The sequence below is a fragment of the Vidua chalybeata genome, chromosome Z (assembly GCF_026979565.1).
Source record: "Vidua chalybeata isolate OUT-0048 chromosome Z, bVidCha1 merged haplotype, whole genome shotgun sequence".
Taxonomy (NCBI): domain Eukaryota; kingdom Metazoa; phylum Chordata; class Aves; order Passeriformes; family Viduidae; genus Vidua; species Vidua chalybeata.
Window position 1 is genome coordinate 66648804 of NC_071570.1, and position 17376 is coordinate 66666179.

Here is a 17376-nt window from a genome sequence, read left to right on the forward strand (position 1 = left end):
AGGCACTCACTATCAGTATGACAGCCCTCATAATAGCACACAAACCCCCATAGTTTTACACATGTATTGGACGCTGGTTGCTCTGCATGTATGTCTATACTGCTGCCTTTATAACCTCTTGGAAGCAGTCAGAGCTAGCAGGATTCACCCAGCATCAGGAGCCGATGCAGCCTGGGAACCTGCTGATTTATGGAGGCTTCTGGCTTCCCAGGTGAAGCCAAGGCAAGCCCTGCTGCTGCTGCTGCTGCTGCTGCCCTGCCAGAGAGCTCCGGCTGGGCAGGGATGGCACCACTGTGCTGCGGGCTGTTTCTCCTTCCAGAGCTGGGCGCTGCTTTTAAGCCAGGACTGGCAGCTGGTGGGAGAACAAATGGGCCTTTTCCTGCGTCAGCACTTATGGACGCACTAGGGGAGACTTTCGGCCCCCTCAAAGTAAAGCAGAGGGACACAGTTGGGAAAGGCTTCCTTTCAAGCCGCGTTCACTCTTGGAAAAGGGAGCCGAGCGCCAGGACGAGCAGCAGGGCCCGATCCCGCCCCCGTGCCTGCAGTGAGGGGCGGCTGCCGCTGGGGGGCGAATGGGACGGGAGCGCCCCTGCGCGGGCCGGGCGGGGCGGGGCAGCCGCCAGGGGGCGCCTGGGGCGGGGCGGGGCCCCTCTGTGAGGGGGGAGAGCCTCCGGCAGCTGCGAAGCAGCGCGGAGCCGCAAACGGGACTGACCGTCCGCAAGGCACAGCGCCAGGGCAATGGACAGCGCCCGGGCACAGCACAGCTTAAGCGCAGGCTGACCGGGAAGGCAATCTTCCCATGCACTGCAGGATTTAGGCGTTTTGATTCCACAGTCCTGCCATGAGCTGGCTGGGCACAAAGCCTCCCCGAGCACCGGTGCCTCCTCTCCAGGCTTGCCAAGGTCGGAAATGTTCTTGTTCACAAAATTCAAATGATTTAAATGGCAGGATACCTGTCCATCTCTCCTTTTCCTACACAGTTCCTGTTCAGATAAAAACCTCGTTCTGGTTTCCTACTCATGTTGCTAGAAGCTGGAGGTTTCACTCCAATAATATCGTTTGGTGAATTCCTTCAGTCCCTTTTACTTAGAGAGTGCCTGGCAAAGAAAGTACCTATACGTACACTATGGATAGCATGAAACATTGACGGGTCGGCCAGGAGAACACTGTTTTGTCCCCCTGCAGAGTGACTTGGAAGTGCTGATGAGCTCAGGGCTGTGAGCAGAGGCTGGGCTTTTGCTCGTTTGCAGAGACTTTGTGGGCACAGCCACCCGTGTGTGATAAGTCAGGCAACAGCAATCTGAGCTTTGTCCGCTGAGCTCAAACTCAGCTGGGCTTTCTGTGCTGGGCTAGATCATGAGGAAAGGCTGCCCAGTCACCTGAAGGGGCTTGCTTTGCTATTTGAAGTGGTAAAATTGTCCTGCTGTACCTGAGTTTCCATGCAAGCTGTTTTCCATACTAAGGTGTAGGGATCTTAAGGCACATCATACTGGAGAAACTGCCCCTGTGTGCCAGGAACAATTGCTCTTCATCTTCACAACTTATAGGTCAGAGAAGGAGAGCCTGCAAAGCAGCCTGCTGGAGGCTCAGCAGCACGTATCAGAGCTGGAGATAGCCAGGAGCCGTGTGGAAGCCCAAGTGCGCACAGCCACGCAGGCCAAGGAGGCGACACTCAGTGAGCGCCTCGTGCGCTTTGTTTCTGGGGATCGCCCTGCCTAGTGCAGTTGCTCCAAAGCCAGCTCTGTCTGCAGGGCTTCTGAGGAGTGAAGGAGCTGAGGGCAGGTTCCTCCTGGCCTGAAACTGAAAGGGCTTAAGGTCAGCAGATTCCTCTGCCTGTGTAGTCTCTGACTTGCCATGTGTCATGTTTGCAGAGGATGTGAGGGGCCTTCGTCGTGAGCTGCTGGCTGTAAGATCTCTCAGCAAGCAGCAATGTGAAGACATGGCTCAACAGCTCCGCTGGGCAGAAGAGCAGTGCAGCAAGGCTCTGAGACTCTGGCAATCTGCTGAGGAAGTGAAGGAAGAACTGGTAAGAAACAATACATCCCTGAAGTTTTCAGGCAAGTTTGGAGGGCTGGCTTAGCAGAAGAGCAGCCTGAGTATGTGACATGGTCGCAAGCATCTGCTGTAGGCTACACGTTGCTGGGCTGGGCAGCAGAGGGCTTCAAGGGCTCCTACTTGAAGACCCAGAGGACAATGCTGACCCAGGGGACAGTATATGCAGCCACAGGTTCAGCATGGGCATAAGCCAAGTTCCCCAGGAGGCTGGGTGGTTGCCACCCAAAGCATGGCAGCGAAGGGGCAGCGTCTTCCCCACAGCCTCGTGCCATGCAGCAGACTGCTGCTGACCTTGCTGCCAACTGCAGTCCCAGCAACTGGCTTCCTTGCTTTCTGTCCTTCCACAGTGGACAGAAGTCTTCCCTTTGAGCCTGAAGCAGTTGCAACAGGCCCCTTGTTGCTGGTATTTCAGCTGGTGGCCTGTCTTGTGACTGGGTCATCGAGGTGCTGGCCTCGTCCTCGTCCTGCAGTCCATCTGCAGCTTTTCCTTGATCAAAGGGCAGGGGGAATTTGAGACCAGAGTCTCTGAGAACAGACAAAAATCCTGAAGAGAGGGGGGCCAGGAAACAGGCAGCCATCAGAGCAGGGAAGGCAGGTGACCTCTCCTGTCCTTACACATGTTGGGCCTCCTCCTACGTTTCTTGTTAGGGCAGGAGTGCTGGAGGGCACAAAGTCACTAGTGTGCACTCTTCAGGTACGAGGGTTGTTGGAGGGATGAAGCTTTTTTTCTTTGGGGAGCATTGCTGGGACTTCATCTGGAAGTGTCTCTTCCCCTCATCAGGCACTGGAAGCACAGAGCCTGGCAGGCTCCAGTGCTGAGCAGCAGGCAGAAGAGCTAGGATGGAAGGGTTAGAGCTGGGTAGAGAAGCAGAAGGAAGTGGCTGAACACAAGTGCTTTTGAGACTGCAAAAGAGGAAACTTTTGCAGTGAGATTGCAGATGCCAGTAAGATTCCTCTTGACAGAATATCAAGCTGCAGGCAGAGCTGCAGGAAGCTCAGAGGAAGATGAAGGCAATGGGGAAGAGGCACAAAGAAGAAATGGAAAGGATGCATAAGGTCCTGCTGCAGTACAGCCCAGCTGAAGAAAAGCAGGTGAGTGAAAGAGCAGGAGGCATTGCAGTCATGCAACAAGTGGTCTCCGCCCTTGCTGCCTTTCCCCTGCAGAGCAGCAGGTGGATGGGGGCAATGTCTCTGACCGCCATGCTCTGTGGTCTCCATGGCAGCTGGTCAGAAGGACACTTACTGGGCTGCTGAATCTCAGCTGCTGCCCTGGACAGCAGGGCTAGTGCTTTGGCCGGTGGGCCAGCAATCCTCTGAATGTATTTCTGCTGGCCTCTTAGTGCTCGCTTTGTTTTTTGAGGGGTTTGCTCAGGCGAGCATGGTGACCCACACAGATTCTGAACAAGTTGTCCCTGTCCATGGTGAATGCAGTCCTCAGAACGGGGTGAAGTGTGAAGTTGTTCTTTCCCTTTTGCAGTCTCTACTACGGCTGACTGTGACAAGCTGTGGTCTCTGACTGCTCGTTTGGGTTTGACTGGAGGTGGAAGAGTTGGCAGCTCAGCTTGTAGCCTAACACCAGTGCTGTTCCTAAGGGCTTGCCTTTGAAATGCTCTGTCTGGGGCATCTCTGCCAGGCACCTTTCTGAACAAACAAATTTCTTGTCCCAGATGGACGCAGGATCTGCCATCAAAGCTGCCGCTGCAGCAGCATCCTCTGAAGAAGCCTCCTCTCTGCAGCCCGAAAACCCGAGCGTGAGCAGTTCGACCCTCTCAAGCCAGGAGAGAGAGAAGCAGTTCCTGAAGCTGCTGAGTACGTCCTGGGGATTTCTTGTGTGATCGAGCAGCGTATTATAGTGTGTACCTCAACATGAGCTGTAGCACATGTTCTTCCTCGCTTTGGTGTCAGACAGACATTTTGGACTCCCTACAGAAGCCATTGTTGTGCTCGGAGGCAGCCAGGGAGCACTTTGGGGTGCTCCTTTTGCCTTTGAGGGCAGCTGGGCATGGGTGGGCTTTGCCTGAGCTTCCCTGTGCAATAAAGACAAAAGCAGGGATTGTGTCCTGAGCCACAGTAGCCTGCAACCTATCCAGTGACCAAGTGAACATGTGTGTGCTAGTCTGGCCAAACTGATCAGAACAGTTGGCTTCCTAGATTCCCTTTAGATTCCTGACTTGTCACCAGTCATTGGAGACAGAATACATCAGTGAATTTGATTGGCTGTGGGGCTTGTTTAATGCTGGTGTTGTTTTTATGACTCTTAGCACTTCTCCTATTCCTTCTACAGTTGGTTTTGATAAGAATCCTCCATTTTGGTTAGCCTGACCTCCTTGAAATGAACATCAAGGGACAGCACAAGTAATAGAGGAGGAGGTCTTTTCAGTACGACCTAAAAGTTAAAAAATTATATTCTTAGAAGAATCTTGAGGAATCAGAGAGGAAGAGTTCTTTTCAAAGTGCCCCAAAAGAAGCAAACAGGATACTCTTTTTACAGTCCCTGTGTGATATCTTAGTTGTATGCTTAGGAAGATGCATCAAAGAAGGAAGCCTCTGCTGCATGTTCCTCTGGTACCAGGCACGTTGTACTGCTACTGCCCTCTGGTAAATACTCCTGGAATACTAAGCATTGGCCTCAATCCCTGCACAGATCGTACTCTAGGAAAGCACACCAAGGCCTTGCTGATTCTGCAGTACAACTGAGTTGCTTCTTGCAACTGGTAATAGCTGCCAGTGCAGTGCTGTCAGAGAATAACCGGTCAGGTACAGAACAGAGCCCGGTTTACTCAGCGTCTGCCATCAGCTGTTGGGACAAAAAGGTGGATTGATCTACTGCTCCGTGGGTCTGAAGTCAAAGACAATCATGTTCTGTCTTGAGTGAGGTCAGCAGCTTGTAACGGGGCTCAGTCTGGCTCTGGCTTCTTCACAGTGGCTGTCAGTGGCCATTCGTGGGCTTTGCTGAGCTTTTTGTCATACCTGCCCTGCCACTGACAGCTGGTGTGACTGCAGAGGCTGGAGCCTTCCTTAGCTGTGAGGTTGCAGCTGCCGTCCCGTTGCTGCAGCTTCGCCTGGACTGATGAAAGGATCAGCATCTCATTTGTGCAGGTGTCTGTGTCACGGCAGCGCCTGAGGAGCGGCGCTGTCCTTGTTCCCCGTCTGGGCTGTGCCCATTTGGGAAGATGGGGCACGTGGGTGGTGTTCAAGGGGCTGAGTCCAGTGCCAGTGACTGCTGCATGCCAGGCTGAGGACAAGGACTTGTAGTTCTTCACTAAATGGGGAATGGGCAAAGTCATCTTCAGAACTTAGCCTGCTCATCAATGAAGAGGGTCCTAATTCTTAGAGCCATTGTTCTTGGTTATAGCATGAGCTGCTGCTCTCTAAAAATGTCAAGGCATTCTTTAGGCAATCTGCGGAGAGTTAGAGAAGGTCTCCTCCTCTCCCGGAATTCACTTTGCAATATTCTTTCTGCTCTGGAAAAAACAGCAGAAAAAAATTGATAAAAATTCATCCCAGATCTGAGGGTGCATTGAAACTTTGGAAGTATGAAAGCTTTTGTTGAATCTCACAAGAGAGTGTTTCTTCCCAAGAAAATGAAGTGTCCTGATTTTTCAGCCCTCCTTCCTGTTTCTGGATGACAACCACTTGCCTTGGTGCCTGTTCTTTTCTGGTCTCTGTCTGCTCGGATGGTTTTTCCATGGGCTTAGTTTCCTCTCAAGGCAACCCTTCAATGGAGTGTGGAGAATCAGGCTCTGTGCAGGCCAGGTGTGCTAGAGAGCTGCCTGTCTTGCTGGGGCTGCTGTTGTTGTTCTTGTTGATGTGAGTGGAGCTGGGTTTCAGATCTCCCGGAAGTCAGGATCTCTGTTTTGAAGTGTGCTTCTTGCATTTTGTTTTTTCAGGGCGTGTGGTGAGGGTGGGAGATCCAGAGAAGAAGTACACTGGATGGACACCTATTGGCAGTGGGTGAGTGCAGCCACGCTTACTTCTACAGAACCATGGGCCAGGTATTTTGGTGCTGCAATATCACGTGGGAAGTCAGGCAAGCTGCAAGCATCTTCAGACCCTGGCTTTAATCTGTCCCTGTCTCAGTGCTGAGGCAGTACAAGGCATCATGAAAGATCACTGGATGCTGACGACATCTTGCCTGCCTCAAGGAGCAGGACCTGGAAGCCTTCCTGTCCCTCAAACATGTGGCGCCAGTTTGCCTATTTTCCCAGGAGACATGGTTTTGTACGATTCAAAGTAATTTGGCCACACTCATGAAGGAAGAAGAACCTGAGAGAGCAGCGCCCCACCTGATAGCTGTCAGATAGCAGCTGTCAGTAGCATTTCTTAGTAGTATTTTGCTGAAAACAACATTCCACGGTCAGGAAAATAAGAAAGGCTGTGTGGTGTTGCCTGAGTTTGGCAGGTAGGATTAAAAGAGTGTGGTGAGAAGGCCCAGCAGGACTGTATGTTTCATTGCCTGGAAAGGCACACCACAGACACAGATGCAAGAAGGAAAAGGCGAAGGAAACACCCGCATGCACAGTCTAGTGTGTACATTTGAGATTTGTAGCAGCCCTTTCTCTTCCAGTTTTTCCCTTGGACACTCTGCGTGGCAGAGGGCTGCTGGGCTGCTGTGCTTTTGGCTGAAGAGTAGACAAACCCCGGTGGTTTTGAGACACTGCACGCAGCAGAGAGCTCCTGCCTGGGCTGCCTTTTGCTTCTCAGCACTGACCAACTTCTCTGTTCTTGCCACTGTTCTGTTTCCAGGGGGTTTGGAACCATTTATAAGGCCTTCAACGCTGCCACAGGACGAGCGGTAAGTGCCAACAGCCCATTCAGATTTTGCAGCCCTTGAGTGCTTTCCCTTGTGATGTGATCCATGGCCAAAGCTTTGGGCCGCCTGACTTTGCTGCAAAGGCTGTCCCACAGAAGCAGCCTGTCCAGAGGCAGGCTGCAAAATGCATTTGGGACAGACTTTGTCCTCCCTCCCTACCTGAATGAATGCAAGGATGGCGGTGGTGTCTTTCAGAGAAGGACACGCTGGCTTGGACTTCCTGGATAAACATGCATAGATTAGCAGATGGCAAGAGCTGTCATTCCAGCCCAATTCCTCTTAAGCCCAGGTTCAGACACAGATAGGATTTCCCATTGTTTCCCATCACGTGGTTCAGTTTGAAAATATAATGCAAGACCTAAAGAAGGAGAGATCTTGCCTGGAGCATAGTTTTGCCTTTCAGTCCTAGGGAACCTAGTTCACACACACACACACACACACACACACACACACACACACACACAGATCAATGAGAAGAAATTGATGAAGAGCCTTAAATAATACAACCTTGTGTTGATCCTGTGTTGAAGACATGGTGTCTTGGAGAGTCCCGCTGCTCTTTGGGGCGATAAGTTCATAGTCCTTAATTCTTGTTTTTGGCTCTCAGCAAATACAACTGCATCTTTCTGGTAGTTCGTTATCCCCCTGCAGTGCTGCGCTCAGGAGCTGCACTTGGAGGGAGGTGGAGGAGGTGTCCGAAAGCCCGAAGCCCTGCTTATGACCTGCCGTGCATGCATAGGGTACCACATAAAGGGTTATTCATTCTTAAAGCCACTAAATAATTACAAATGACAATAATTCCACAGTGTAAACCATGTTCAAGATTGTTCTTTGGAGTTGCAAAACCCAAACTGAAGAAGCTAGGATGTGCTAGGATTGTAACTTTACTTTGAGTTGCCTTGGAGTTCTTTTTTGGACAGCATGTTCCCCATCATGTAGGTGTGTGTTTCCTTTGTCACCCAATCAAGAATGGCAACCATCTCCAAAAGGCTGGTGAAAGCCCCTAGAAATGCTAACGTATTTCCAGTGGTTTCAATTTATCTTCACAGGAGCAAAATTACTTTTGGCTTGCAAAACATGTGTGAACGATAATAGTAGTGATAAACAAAGTCTGTTTGAGAAGTCTGCAGGTGCAGAGAGTGCTGTTAGCGCTTTGTGGTTGATGGTTTAGCGTCCATTTCTACCGAGGTGACAAGGCATCCAGGCCCGTGAGTGCACGGAGAAAGAGGCTCTGGTAACGTTCACTCCTAATGGCTTTTCAACGTCATTGTAGGTGGCCATAAAGCAACTTAATCTCCAGCACCAGGGCTGCGAGGATGTGTTGAAGGAAATCCTGAACATGAAGGAATATTAGAACCCCAATATTGTCACCTACCTAGAAAGGTAAATATTCTGGCAGAAAGTGGATCTTTCAATTAACATCAATCTACTCCTGCACAAGGCATGGGAGGAGATTGCATTTTGTCCCCATGAATGCTTCCTGGCAGAAATAGCTTGGAGATCAATCTCAGAAACCTGGCTCTCTTAATAAGCCAGCAGCATGCACGTTCACTCGCTGCACATTGTTTTGCTCTTTTGGGGTGTGATTTTTTCCAAGTGTTGGAGGAGAAGTGCCGAGAAAGCATCACAGAAAGGATTTCCCTTGCGCCGTTCCCACTGGTTTCCATTGCCTTGCATGCCAAAAGACTAGGCTAGGAGAGACATAATTTGCTAGGTTTGAAATTGTTTTTCCTGTTTGTGACTGTCCTTTCTGCAAGGTTTTCCAAAGGGTGTTGGCAATGCTGCACACCCACCTGCCCTGAGTAAAAGCTGAGAAGACTGTGCCTCCTTGGTGCTGGACTTAATGGTGCAATTTGTGTATGAAGATGATGAAGCAGCTGCTGGGATGTGTCCGCTTCCAGATTAATCTTTGCCATCACAAAACTGCCCTTTTCCCCTGCTTGCCACCTAAACCGCCTCCTTTTCCACAGATGTGCCTTCCTCATTCAGACGGCACAGATGGCAAGCACTGGATAGCCTAGGTGGAGTGTGTCTTCATTTGATTCCGTCTTCATTTACCAGTGACCTGGGAACAAAACTCAGCTGTAGTATTTTCTTCATCCGGCAATTCAGCTGTGCACATTCAGCTCCACGCAGTTGCTTTCATCTTGCAGCTACCTTGTCAATGAGGATGTCCTGGTGGTGTTGGAGTATATGGATGGAGGCTCCTTAGCTGATGTGGTCAGCATGAAAAGGATGGCTGTAGGACACATAGCAACAGTGTGTCGGGAGGTAAGGGGTCCTGCTTGTGCTTGGGATGACTTGGACAGGCTCGTCCCTCAAAAGCGCTGCAGAGTGAGTGATTCCACGTTCAGAGCTTTCTTTCTGTGTTGCTTTTATGCTTTGGAGAAGAAAGAGCATCCAGAGTGAACTGCCTGCCAGTGTCCCTGCCCTTACTATAGTCTGTTCTTTACTCTTCTATACCATTGTTGAACTCCCTGTCTCGTTTTCATTTGTATTTTCTGTTCTGCACTTTGCCTCTCCAAGCCTTTGCCCAAACCCTTTCTGCATTGCCTTCTTTGCCTGTAAGCGCAAAGGTGCTGGTGTCCAAGTTTTAAACCAGCAGCAAAGCCAAAGAGAGACTCATCCGTCACAGTCCCAACTTCAAAGGATGGCACGGCACCCGCCGTGCTGCTTGCTACTGAAAACTGACAAATGAGCTCCTTCCAAGTCTGCTGTCGAGGAAGCCCTATAACCCTTGTCCTCCAGCCTCCCACCCAACAGTGATCCCCTTGGTACCCAAGGCAGGAACTTTTTCTCTTTTGGCAAACCATTGCTTGTCCTCCAGACAGGGAGAGCACATCCAGTGCAGCAGGGATTATTCTGACTGGCTTTGCAGGGGACAGTCTTGAGCAAGGACTGATGTTTCCCTCTCAAGCACTAATATGCCTTCCCTTGGAAAGATCCTGCTCTCCTCCTAGTGTTGCAGCAGCAAGCACTTCCTCTGGCCAGCGCTCACCGCTCCTTTGAGATCTGTGAATCTTCAGGAGATCTGTGAATCTTTTGGGTGTGATGAAATCAGATCAGGCTAACTTTTGGCCTCCTGTTTCTTTTTCTCTCCCAGTGCCTGCAAGGCCTGGCTTTCCTTCATGCCAACCAGGTGATCCACAGAGACATCAAAAGTGACAACATCCTTCTGGGCCGGAATGGCTCCGTCAAGCTGGGTGGGTGTTCTGGGTCAGGCGCAGCGCTCCGGGGAGGCGGTGTGGGGCTGCTTTTGAGCGGCTGCCAGGTGCCCAGCAGTGGTGCTGGTGAGAGGGCAGGAAGCACTCTGCGAGCCCAGGGCGCAGCTGTAAGGGGCTGAGTGGTCTAGAGAGCAAGAAGGTAGCAAGAGTAACTTTGGTTTGTGTGTGTGTTCCTTCCAAAGGGAGAGAGTTACAGTGTAAACGTTCCGGTGCCTGAGGAAAAGCCACGATGGGAATCCTGGGGGGGGTTGCTAAGTGGACAATTGCCCATGTCCTTGGTTGCAGCCCTGAGGAACGAGAGCCCAGCTGCTTTTCCAGCTCGATTCAGCACTGCATTCTGAGATGTAGACTGAGGAAGCCTTTTCCTTGGTTTCCTACTTGAAGCAGTGTTTGTTTTTCTCCTCAGCTGATTTTGGCCTCTGTGCTCCTCTCAGCTCTGAGCAGAGTAAACGGAGGTCGATGGTTGGGACCACTTGCTGGATGGCACCCGAGGTGGTGAGAAGAGAGCCATACGGCCCCAAAGTGGACACCTGGTCCCTTGGCATCATGGGAATAGAAATGGCCAAAGGAGAGGCTCCTTATATTCGGGAAACCAGTGAAGGGTAAGGTGCAAATACGCTCAGAGAGCGGTGTCCTTCTCCTCTGTGTCCATTAGACAAAATCCCATGCCCACAGCTTAAAGTGCTTCCACCAAGGCCCACTCCTAAAAACGTCCTTGGGGCTCGCATCAGCTGTCAAGGCAAGACCTGTCGCAGCTTGGAATAGCTGGGGCTGCACTGGAGCCTTTTTTCCTTTGGGAAGGAAGGCTCATCTCTAAGCATCTGCTAGGCAAGAAATTGCCACTGCAGACTGGAGCTTAAAAGATGGGGTCTAGGTGAGCACTGAAGGGTATGGAAGAATCACGTAGAGTCTCATGTTTCCTTTGGCTTCAGGCTAACTACCTGATAGGCAAGCAAGGCGTACCAGACCTGCACAAGCTCAGGCTGCCCTCTGGCTTGTGTGAATTTCTGGGCTGCTGCCTGCAGATGGATGTGGACAGGCGAGGCTCTGCCAAGGAACTTCTGCAGGTACAAGGCAAAGCGGCTGCAGCCCAAAGAGCTGTTCCCTGTCAGGGTTTGTTCCTCGGCCAAACTCCAGGGCTTCCGATGGGCCCCCCCACATAGTAATATCCACTCTGGGTGCTTTTCCAATGAAAACCAAGCAGGATCCAAGACTGGTTGAGATTAGAAGGGACCAGTGAAGGTCATCTAGTCCAAAACCCCAGTCACTGGCAAAGACATCTGTAAGTGGATCAGGTTGCTCAGGGTCCCATCCAAGCTGACCTTGAATGTTGCCAGGCCTGGGGCTCCTCCCAGCTCTCTGGGCAGCCTGTGCCAGTGTTTCAGCACTCTCCTTGTAAACAGTTTCTTCCTTAGAGCCAATCAAGTGTCTTGTAGCTTAAAACCATTCACCCTTGTCCTCTTACAATTGGCCCTACTAAAAGATTTGTCTCCATCTTTCTTAGAAGGCCCTACAAATATTGAAAGGTCTCCTTGGGGCTTGCTCTTCTCCAGGCTAAACAAGCTCAACTCTCACAGCCGTTCCTCAGAGGAGAGCTCCCATCTTCTGGTCATTTCTGTGACCCTCTTTTGTTCTCAGGTGGTGTATTCATGTTTACCTGGTAGCAAAGGAACTGAAGTGTTGCAATGCCGGGGACGGGGGCTTGAAGAACACAACAAAAGGAGTCCCTGCCAAGCGGTTCTAGATTGGTCCGTGGGAAGACAGGGGCTGTGGGGGAGCTCACTGTGAGCATCCGAGGGCACTCAGCTTGTCCCTCCTGCCCCACTCTTAGAGGTTTCTGCCAGCCAGACGGGGACAGCTGAGCAGGAGTTGTGCCAGCCCTATGTGCTGCCTGGCCCGCTCAAGTAGATGAGAATTGCTGCGGCTTTGCTGCCAGGTTTTGTGGCAGACAAGGAGCTGGTGACCAGGCCACTTCCTTGGCTGTTCCTGCTGAGAAGGAAGATGCCAGCCAGCACAGGAGCGGGGGGCATGCCAAGGCAGACACTGCTCTTCCTGCAAGCCAGAGCTCAGCCCATCTGTGCCCTGCTGCTTGTGTCCTTGCTCCTGGCTTGCTGCTGAAAACCTGCGTGTCCAGCGCTCCTGAGAACAACACGTGCGGTCAATAATTTCAGAGCTCTTGGGAGTCTCTTGAGGACTGCCCAATGCCCCACATCTCCTTTGGACACTCGAATAGCCCATGTCTGTAGAAAAGAGGAGCTGGAATAAGTCTGTTGAGTTTCCTGAAAGGAACAAAACCTTTGGACAGCAAGCAGCAATCCCACAGTGCTGTCAGGACAAAAATCCCAGCAAGTGATGACACCTTGAGGAACGGACTAGTGCAGTTCTGGGCCATGTTTGCCTGTGCTAGCAGCATCCTGGACATGAAGGCTCATGTGCTGATGGTGCCCTCAGGTCACCTATGCTTGTGTATTTCTGGGGGCTAGAGGAATCCAACTTGACCCTGTTAGGAACTCAGTTTGGAAAAGAATGGTTCCTTTTTCCTTTGTCTCTTTTAATTTGGTTTGGTTTGTTCCTTTTCCCCTTTGGGCAGCATCCATTTCTCCAGTCAGCAGAGCCTCTCTTAAGCCTCTTCTGACAGTCTGATTGCTGTCATCCCTGCAGCCAAGTCATGCAGGAAGCAAAGGAGATGACAAGGACCACTTGAGCACTTGGAGAACTGAACCTGTGAGAACAGGTAGAAATCCTGAGGGGAGAGGGGCCAGGAAACAGGCAGCCATCAGAGCAGGAAAGGAAGGTGGCATCTCCTTTTCCTCTCACCTGCTGATCCTGCTTTTGAATTTCTGCTTGGGACAGCATTGCTGAAGGGCACAAAGTCACTACTGACGTGCACTTTTCAGGTGGGGGGTGGTGCGAGGCATGAAGCTTCCACTGATTATTTGGGGAGCTTGGCTGGCACTTCATGTGGAAGTGTCTTCCTCCCCTCACCAGGAGTCAGAAGGGCAGCGTCTGGAGGCACAGCAGCTGCTGGCACAAGGGGAAAATTTCCTGGCAGAGGTACAGAAGGAGCAGGAGAACAGGCTGCTTGAGATGAAGTAAAATTCAAACTGTGCCCCCACACAACTGCACAGCACACAGAAAACGGTGCAGTTGGCTGGGAAGCACAACACACTCTAAATTCGTTTAAAAATTGGTTTTGCATGGATTATATACGATTAAATAGCTGGCCAAAATAGGCCTACAGCTCCATCAGTCAAACTCCACAAGCCATGCCTCATTGCTTTACAGTGATTTGAATCAGTGGCATCATAAATTGATTCAGGTTATAAATAAATTTCAGCTACAACAGCATGCAGTAGAAATTCAATTCTTCATAATTTTAGAACATACAAGTGACTTAGAAACTTTGATTAAGCTAATAGAAAGCTGTTTCTCAAATGCCATGAGGACAAAGTATGTAAACCACCGTATCAGTACAGTCAGAGATCAAGATAAGATTCTCAGACTAGAGTGGAAAGAACATATTCAGGGAGCATAAAAGTGGTATACAAGATGAAAAAACACTGTATAGGTCAGGAAAGCAGGAAGTGAAAATGAAGGGAAGAGAACACACTGACGTTTTCACACAATTTTGGCATGGGTATAGTGAAGACCAACAGCAATATATTAAATGTTATCTATACTTAGTTCCTGCTACAGTCTTCTGCTTTTTCATTTTGGGAAGCAAAATCAAAGCTGTCTCAATGGAGTAAACAGGATCACATACAGGCACTCCTGCTTCCCAAACAAATACAAACAGCTTTGGGAAAAATACAAAACCATCGAAGGCAATAAATACCTGATTTCATAAGGGAACCACTAAAAATGGAGGAGGTGGATGGTGGGCACTGCTGCCCTTGGAGTCGTGAGGGGAGCCCTGCCCACACTCGATCCCCACAGATAAGAAACACTCCCCTGGGGAGCACTCTGGGGTATGGAGAGGACGTAGACAATATGGGACTGGTGTAATTGCACCAGCTGGCCAAATTATGTTCTTTTCAAATTGGTGTCACATCTTTTCTAGTAATTAATTGGGCCTGCGTTGCTTTAGACCATAGCTGATTAGATTGCTTATAGTAAAACTGAACACACAATGTTGCTTTTGAAGACCCCAATTCTTGGGCTTCTTGTCGTGCATGTGGTAAAATCTTTGTCCACTCATCCCAGGTGCCCACAGGGTTGGGTCTCTTACCTGCATAGGGATAATCTTTGGATGTCAAAGGGATTCCCAGCAGGCATGGGGATAAAGGCTCTTCCACGCTGCCCATGGCCATGCAGAAACTGTCCTGTTGTAAAGACTTCACAGGAGTGACCCATATACTTGGGCTGTTGGACGATCCAAGCAATGGTGGTGTCGACAATGATCCAGGGCAGCCACACAATCATGCTGGAGAGCATCTTGATGTTTCTCCGGGTACTGGGCTGTAACCTAAAAATTGTTACAATAAATAAGGCACCTTATTTATTGTAACAATTATATGAATCCCTCTCTCTCCCCTTTTCTATGTGCATGCCTCTATTACACTTTCCCCTGTTCCCCCTTCCTCCACTCCGCTTTCCCCGTTTTATTAGTTTAAGAAAACAAGGAAGGGGTCAGGGGAAAACATATGGAAGGCTAAAACTGAGTTAAACTAGGAGAAAAGGGAAAAGGAGATCAGGCAAAGTAAGGTATTGGTATGAATGTAAGTAAAGAAATTAGTAAAAATATCATCTTTGATATTTTACAATTAGTACACGGGCAACAATATATCCAACCCATGAGGGAACAGGGAAAGGAGAAACCAGGGGTCAAAGAGCCAGAAGTCCATGGGGGAATCTGTCTTTTACTCCCAGGAGGACTACTCTATGGTAGCTAGTCACTGCCATCGCCAGGGCAGAAGACTTGGGAATTGACTGAGAGAGGAGAGTTCATGGGACGCTACAGCTTTGTCCCAGACAAATGCCTGAGGCATTTGCAGGCTGCAGCAGTTTCTGGCGGGCCCTTTTTATAATTTTCTGATGTCACTGCTATCCTGCAAAGCCCAGAGACACGTCTGTGGAGGCATGGTCAGTCATGACTTCTAGTTGTTACTGAACCTTGACACAGCTGGCACCTCTCTACTTAATCAACTGAAAACCAATGATGTTTAGCTCAAGAGTGTTAACACAAAAAATACATCCATGCCTGAAGAAAGCAGTGAAAAATGTTACTGAAGGGAACAACTTGTCCATTTAGTGCAAGATGTACAAAATCCTGCCTGCTTTAATAGCTGCATTTTAATTTGCACCCAAAGGTACAGAGCATCCTATGTTTCTTTAGTATTCATGTGGGCACAGCCCCCAGTTCGCTAGAACTCTACAGCGTAATAATTAGAAAACAGATGACATTTATCAACTAAAAGAAAAAAGAATGCAACCACCAAATCAAAGTGATTTTTTCATTAATTGCATAAACTATTTCAGTAATGTAAATACTGAGAGCTTAAAGACACTTGCTGTCATTTAATCACATCTCATTTAATCTCCTGACTGTGGAATTTTAACAGAAAAGAATCCTGTTATTTGTTTGTTCAATCAACCAATGATTCTCATGGCCAACCCTTACAATTAACAAGTCCACTGACCTTGCTGCTTCTCTTCTTTGTACTTCACCATCTCTTTGTTTGTATACCCAGTGCTTCATAAAATGTCCTCCAGAAACAACTCTTTAACTTCAAAAGGCCTCCCTTGGACTAAAATAGAAAAAAATCCATAAAATATTATATATTCACTAGCTTCACTTACAGCATTCATTTTTTCAAAAACTATCTTCACTGGAGTTTTCTCAGAATTATACAAAACAAAACATTTCCAAAGTAAAATGCCACCTTGTTTCTCCTCAACCTCTTCAATTTTATCAAGTGTTATAGCAAGAGATGTTCATAAGACTGACAGTTATTAATTTTTTTTTTAATGAGAAAAAGAGAACAGCCATTTTTGTTTAGGGTTACAAACAAGAACTCGCCATGTAAGTCTGCCACCTGGATTTAAAATTTCATTAATTAATAAGCAATTAATACAGCTTTTTGCAAGGTTCCACACAGAGACAGTACATCTTTGTACTGAACTACTTTCTTTTCATCAGAAGTATGTGAGAAGGGAGCCTTATCTCCATGTCCTCAACCAATTCAGCAAAGCTGAGCTTTCTTTACTGAATACTTCTTGACAGATGAGACATCCCAGTGGCCTTTACCTTCTCATAATTTATCCTGATTTCTTTTTCAACATGACTGTTTTCTAGACCTTATCTGTGGACATTAAAGGATACTTTTTGCATGAAGAATTAAAATCTCTGCATTTTGATTTCTTGTCCCTTAAGCTGACTCAGGATCACTCCAGATTTTGCTTCAGAAAGAACAATTTACAATTCACATACTTTTAGAAGCTGTCACAGAGCAAGCCTTCCAACACTGAGCACAAGCTCTGTGTACTACAGCAATCCACACCTACAAAATGTTGGTTTCTGTGGTCAGGATTTTGTCAGCCATAATGCTGAAGGAGAATCAAACCTTTTACATTTACATAACAGACAATGACTCTTCTTTTAGTTCTTAAATTCTCAAAAAAAGAAAAAGAAAAAAAAAAAGGTGGGGGGAACCATATTTTCAATTGTTATTGGCCTGTTACATAACCAGCACAAGCACTGTGGTAAACTGGAGAGATTGCCATCAGAATTTCCAACACAAATTGACCGATCTGAAAGAACAGGAAGCTGCAAAAAGAGTAAACTGGAAAGCCACATAGCAATCACAACTGAGGCTATCACTTGCAAAAAAAAATTCAGAGAACATGAAATCGTGTGTAATTTCCAGATTCCTGTCTCAAACAAGTTGCAAGCCTTATTTTACTAAGCAGAAATTCAAAACTGGGAACTAAACACTTCCATCTGTTAAAAAAAAAAAAAAAAAAAAAAAAAAGGAAAAAGAGGTTTCCTCTCACAAACATTTGTTAAAATAAACCAGTAAGCAATCCCACTTCCTAAAACTGTTGAGATTTTTTTAAAAAAGGCTTACATGCAGAGAGTCTACCTGATTGTCAAATAAAGCATTTATCTTAAAAGCTACTTTTCAAAACACATTAAACTTGGACATTATTGTTGAAAAAGTAAAAGGATTGCAAGGTGCCAGAGGAGTTTGCCCATGCAGAAAACCTTCAAGCCAGGAACGTGGGGAAAAAAACGCAAACCCACAAAAACCCCCCATCTCCCACGCATTTATATTTTGCCTCTAC

The 17376-nt window shown here is 48.3% G+C and overlaps 1 protein-coding gene across 1 annotated transcript; it reads left to right on the forward strand.

Moving 5' to 3' along the window:
• The first annotated feature begins 712 nt into the window (after positions 1-712).
• LOC128782114 (serine/threonine-protein kinase PAK 3-like) lies at positions 713-10415 on the forward strand. Its single transcript, XM_053932275.1, is given in 9 exon segments — positions 713-902; positions 1872-2026; positions 3019-3147; positions 3723-3864; positions 5946-6009; positions 6802-6850; positions 8142-8251; positions 9022-9139; positions 9972-10415. Coding segments are annotated over 9 exon segments (1068 nt in total). The 5' UTR covers positions 713-841; the 3' UTR covers positions 10212-10415.
• The last annotated feature ends 6961 nt before the right edge of the window (positions 10416-17376 follow it).